The following is a 6,000-nucleotide window of genomic DNA, read 5'->3' as shown; positions in this document are numbered from 1 at the left end:
TTGGTATTGTATAGAAGGAATAGTAGAGATTGTCTGTAGAGTAGATGAGGGCAATTGCTTTTGCTCTATAGAACCCTATGAAGATATTATCTGCTCTTTCTTCAGCTTCAATCTCAATAAAGTATAAATAAGCCATAACTTCCTTCAAGTGTGTGAAATATATAAAATGTACATGTGTATAGGCATTATTATTTATCTAATAATGGATCCTAGTACTCACATTTAATAAGGTAATTGGATTATACATCCTTGATTTTTTTTCCAAATGGGGACATCTTTCTTTCTTTCTAATTTAAAAATTCCATATCTCATTTAAAGCTCATATACTATAAACATGTGCAAGTTAGAAAGCCAAGTGCATCCATACATTCAATTAAGATATTAAGAGGAATTTGTAATTCATCTACTCCTTCAATAAATAACATAAACGTAACAATCGATCATTATATTTAATATTCATAAGCAAACCCATAAAAACTGCAGGTCTTCCAAAGATTCATTCAGCATTTATTTTCAAAGTAGAAATAATATTTTTAAAAGGTGGCATAAAGAAATGCCCTCCTTGTGATTCCTTCCATATGGTGAAATTCTAGGTGGTGATGGAGGTTATTCCTTATTCTAGAAACATTCCGGGAAGCATTAAGACAGAGCATGACAGAAAGTATAAAAAAGTTGTGTTCTGTTCTGAAGATGAATCATATAAATCTGCTTTGCGAAGGACAGTTTCTTGAAGCTGCAGACCCAGGATTCCTGGCTAGAAAGGATGAGAGTGCCCTGGTCCTCATTATTGTTAGGACCTGGGTAGCATTTCTTCCATGTCTGCAACAACATAAGAGACAACAGTCCAAACGGCAGCAGCAATGTTCATCTGCTTTGGATCCATGACGGTCATGGTGTCTCCATGGGAGTGATGGAAGGCGAAATATTTATATAAGTCATCACGTAGACTGGCTCCTGGGGAGAAAAGAGAAAGAATTCTGAGTGGAATATTGATAGATTGTTGAGAAACCACTGCTATCCTTACCCCCTCCCTTTGTCTGCTCCTATATACCAGCTGCAGTGGAAAAATAAGTACTTCCCCAGGCTCTTTTGCAGCAAGAAGTGACAACATTCTGACTATGAGGATATGAGGGACAGGTTGTGGGCACATTCTTGGAAAACCTTTGCTTTGCTGACAAAAGAGTTGGGAAAACGTCTCTAATGCTGCATTAAAGTCAGACGAGAAGTTAGGAGATGCCAGGGGCAAAAAAGCCCACAAGCTCAACATGGCAGAGTGGAAAGACAGCAGAGTCTGGATTGAGAATCTACTGCTAACCAACCAACGAACTCTGTCCTGCCTACTTCTGGACTCCCTGCCATTTGAGGGAAAATAAACTTTCATTTGTATGAGTCACTGATACAGATGTCTTCATATTTATAAAAGAGCATCTTTGTGTCTGCAAGAGTGTAAGTAATGTACCTTCCTGGATACAAAAGAAAGTCAATACTCCTTTACTGAAGTTTTCCTCCTCAAATCACTCGTTTACTTCCTGCAGTCCTGAAATACCCAGCAACCTCCAAGGACACCAGCAGGAGTCTCTGCCCCACTTAAAAGCTTTCTTCTCACTTTTCACTAGTTTTAGTCTTGAATCAGAGCCTCAGGGAAACTTCCAGTCTTGCTCATCCTTGAAAACCTACTAGGCCCATCTTGTGGATAGTTGCAATTCTTCAGCCTCCAGCAGTTTGTTTTATTATGAAACACACCATACATATAGAAGAGTGCAGAGAACAAAAATGTATATTACCAAGGGCAATGATATAAAAAGTACACATATGTCCATAATTCAACACAAGGAAAATATTTCCAGTGTCTTTGAAGGCCATTTTTTTTAATCCCCCCACTTCCTATTCAGATCCCTTCCTTCCTGCAGAGGTTCCCATGATCCTGCCCTGCGTGTGTGCTAATCACGCATACACGCATGCACGCACACACACGCTATAATATTGCCAGCTTTTGAACCATATACTTCAGATGTATTTCTTCATTTTGTTTTTTTTTTCACTCAAACATGTAAAATCTACCTGTTATCATATATAGCTGTACTGTTTCCTTTTCTTTCTTTCGTTCTGTTTTCTTTTTGCTATTCTTTACTCACTGTCTTTATCCCTTTTCCTGGCATTGGGTACTAAGGTTTTTCCAGTTATCTATTATTATAGATAACTGGAAAATGTTGCCATCCAGATTCTCTAGGGCCAAAATGTAAAAGTGGTATTGCTGGACTGTAGGGTATGCCTGTATTCAATTTACCATGTAATTCCAAAAGATTTTCCTTTTCAATTCACACTTCCACATCGGTATATGGGTCCTTCTCTTGCCTCAAACCCTCTCCAGCACTTGGTATCGTCAAAGTAATTTTTGCTAATCTGGCGAGTGTAAAATGTTACTTTTTTCCTAATTATTAATGGGAATGAGCACATACTATTATATGAATTTTTGGTCATTATATTTTCTCTTTTGTGAAATGCCTGTTCAGGTCTTTTGACAATTTTTCAGTTGATTTATTTGTTTCTTCTTGATTTGTGATATGATATGTTTTTGATCTGTTTGTGACACTATATATATGTATATGTATTATTTTCCAGTTGTTTGTGACTCAAACTTTCCCCACCTTGTTTAGCATGTGTTTTGATCACTAAATGCTTTTATTTTCAATGTAGTTGAATTTATTGTTTCCTTTATGATTTTCATTTTGCATGTCTTCTTTAAGAAATGCTTCCTTACCTCTCAGAATCAGAATTCTCCTGTGTTTTCTTGTAAAATTTTTAAAGTTTGGATTTTCACTTTTAAGATCTCCATCTATCTAGAATTAGAATGGATTCTTGTGCAGGATACAAGGTAGGCTTCTACTTTTACGTTTTAGGTGTTCGGGAACATTTTTAACTAGTGCATCCTCCTTGCCATCACTTGCAGCATTAGTTTTGTCTTGTATCGAGTTTCCTTAAAAGTGAAGGGTCTTTCTTTTTTTTTTTTAAATTTTTTAGGTGTCAATGAACATTTATTTTATTTATTTATATGTAGTGCTCCTTGGGCTGGGGTTGTAGCTCAGTGGTAGAGCACTCACGTAGCATGTGCGAGACCCTGGGTTCGATCCTCAGCACCACATAAAAATAAATTCATAAAATAAAAGATATTGTGCCTATCTACAACTAAGAAAAAAAAGTTTATTAAAAAAAAAAAAGTGAAGGCTCCTTTGGGCTAATTCTGCTGCAGTGGTTGCTGGCTGACCTCTGTGGCGAGGCCACACTATCTTCACTGCTATCGCCTGCTAATCCTTGACATCTGCCAGGGCAAGTTCCCTCACCTTCCCTTCCTTCTCCTTCAGGAATATTTTGGTTATTCTTAACCTTTGCTTTTCCAGATAAATGTCAGAATCATTTTAACATTCTACCAAAACAAAAAGGGGGGGGGGTTGACGAGAGTTGTGTTAATCCATGTATCTATTCAGGGAGAATGCTATGTCATTTTATTAGGATGTTGTGTATTCTCATCGATAAAAATGGTGTACTGATGTGTGTTTTTATTTACTTAAGTATTCTGTAATTAAAAAAAATCTCATAGTACAAAAATTTGTACATTTATTTGGTGGTTTTATTTCCTGGATCGCTTATATGCTTTGGGGTTATTGTAAATTGTACATTTACAAATTCGCCTTTTCTATTTATGGTTACCGGCTTTTAGTGAAAAGCGTATATCTGATTCATAAAATGGAGTTACTTCTTTCTCTACATTCTGGAATCTAATGTACGATTAGAATTATTTATTTCTTGATTATTTCGTAGAACTTTTTACAAAACCACATAAATCTGATGCTTGCATTATGGTAACAATTTTAACTAAGGATTCAATTTCTTTCATGATAATTTGGGCTGTTTGGATTTGTACTTCTTGAATTAATTTTGGAAATTACATTTTTGCTAGGAATTTAAGAGTTTACCAAATATTCAAAATAATCAGTAAAGAATTGTCAATAATATCCTGTTTTTATTTTTTGCCAATGTTCGCTGACCTATTGTGATGTCTCTTTTTTATTCCCGATGTTTATAATTTTTGTTGGCTTTTTGAAGGAAAAAAAAAGATAACAACTTTCAGGTACTTTCTATTATACAATAGGGTTTCTTTCATTGATATCTGCTTTTAGATTTATTATTTCCATTATTTGGTTTATTTTCTTTTTCTAACTTCTTTTTTTCCCTAATTTCTTGAGTTGAATCCTCAGTTTATTATTTTGCAGATATTCTTTGTCTCTAGCATGAGCAGGAAGGCCACAATCTTACTCTTAACTGTGCTTTAACTTTATTCTGATCAATATTTTCATGATTGTTCAATTATATATATACATGTATATTTACTAATTTCAAGTTTGATTTTTTTCTTTGACTCATGAGTTTGAACGTTTTTTAACAATAATTTTCAAAAAGTATGGAGTTTCCTTGTTTTTATTTTGTTATTAACTTCTAACTTAATTCTAATTATTAACTTCTAACATAACTATTAGACAAAGTGACACATTCTTTGAATTTTGCTGAGATTTGCTCCATGGTCTATAATACGATCATTTTCATAAATGTTTCAAGTGTACTACATGAAAAGAATGTGCTCTCAGGACTCTGTGTGTGTCCATTAGCTTGAGCTTGCTAATTGTGATCTTCAAACCTTTTAACTCCTTACTGATTCATTGTCTATCTACCCATCGATTTTGGGAGAGATGTGTGAAAATATCCCTCTGTGATTTTGGACATGTTTCCTTTTCCTGTAGTTCTAGCAATTTCCTTTTTATATATTTCAAAATTTATGCTATTAGGGGTATATAAATACAGAATTCTGTCTTCCTGGGAAATTGAAATTTTATTACGTGTGACCCTGTCTCTATATTGTAATTCCTTTTGTACTGAAGCCTACACATTTTAGTACTAGCTTTTCCTAATATTTAATGTAGCAACACTACTTCATTTTGTGCAGTGTGGCCCCAGTATGCCTTTCCCCCTCATTTTACTTTCAGTCTTTCTCTGTCCTGATATTCTTAGGGGTTTCTCTTACGAATAATTTATAAGTGAGTTTCAAAATCTAGTTTAAGAATCTTTGATTTTTAACTGGAGACTATAATCCATTTATGCAAATCGTGATTATTGTTAAATTGGATTCATTTATACAATCTTAACTTTTGCTCTCAATTTGTTCATTTTTAAAATTAAAAGAATTCTTTTTGCTTTCTCTCTTGCCCCTTTTGCATTGATTTTTGCCTCCTCCTCTCATTCCCCTGTCCCAGTCCGTACCCCCGTTTGGAAGTTACAGTTTATTTTAATTCTTCCAATAGAGACTGTAGAAATTAGACGTCACATATTTATCTTAATAAGTCTAAAGTTAATTAATACATTACCTGAGGATACTAGCAGCCCCACATTTTGCACCTGTTCTAGGTGAACTCTCTGCTTCTTACAATCCTTGCTCTAGGCAAACAGGAATTGACACATAAGCTTTCTTATCTCTGTGGATACTCACTTTATCCTTTCTTACCTCTAAGAAGTTCCCTTATTTGCCTTGTGATAAACCATATATTATAAAAAGACAATTATTGTTTTATTCAACATTTCCTTTGGGGAAGGAGAGGTACATTTCTATGAACTTCTGGTAACCACACTGTCAGGGTTTTCTTTTCTTCTCCCACTTCTTGTCCTTGGATACTCATTCTGCAGACCTTCACTGCCTCAGGATGTTGAGTGGACTTTCTCCTAACCTAAATTTTAAAAACTTCACAAGAGGGTTTGCCCCTACACACTCCCAATCTCCTTGCTCTGGAGCACAGTTTGCGTTTGCCTCTTTTTCTTTCATTCCATGCTGAGTTCAGCCATGGTGCTATTAAACAGAACACAAGTGAGTGGGGCAAAAAAGAAAGAAAAGTATAACAGAAAACTCAGCTATTAGCCCAATTAATGGCTCCTATGCCTATTGGCAAATATCCC

At 35.1% G+C, this 6,000-nt stretch overlaps 1 protein-coding gene across 1 annotated transcript in view; it reads right to left on the bottom strand.

The window, feature by feature from the left end:
- Window positions 1-486: 486 nt before the first annotated feature.
- Window positions 487-6,000, bottom strand: part of Cpq (carboxypeptidase Q) — a 437,300-nt gene continuing 431,786 nt past the window's right edge. Inside the window, exon 8 of the mRNA XM_015485985.2 lies at window positions 487-954. Within this exon, the coding sequence (XP_015341471.1) occupies window positions 791-954 (164 nt within the window). The 3' untranslated portion in view covers window positions 487-790. The remainder of the gene's footprint in view (window positions 955-6,000) is intronic.

Source organism: Marmota marmota, unplaced genomic scaffold (genome assembly GCF_001458135.2).
Source record: "Marmota marmota marmota unplaced genomic scaffold, marMar, whole genome shotgun sequence".
Classification (NCBI taxonomy): Eukaryota; Metazoa; Chordata; class Mammalia; order Rodentia; family Sciuridae; genus Marmota; species Marmota marmota.
Note: the sequence above shows the minus strand (reverse complement) of the source record. Positions and strands in the feature narration are given on the sequence as shown.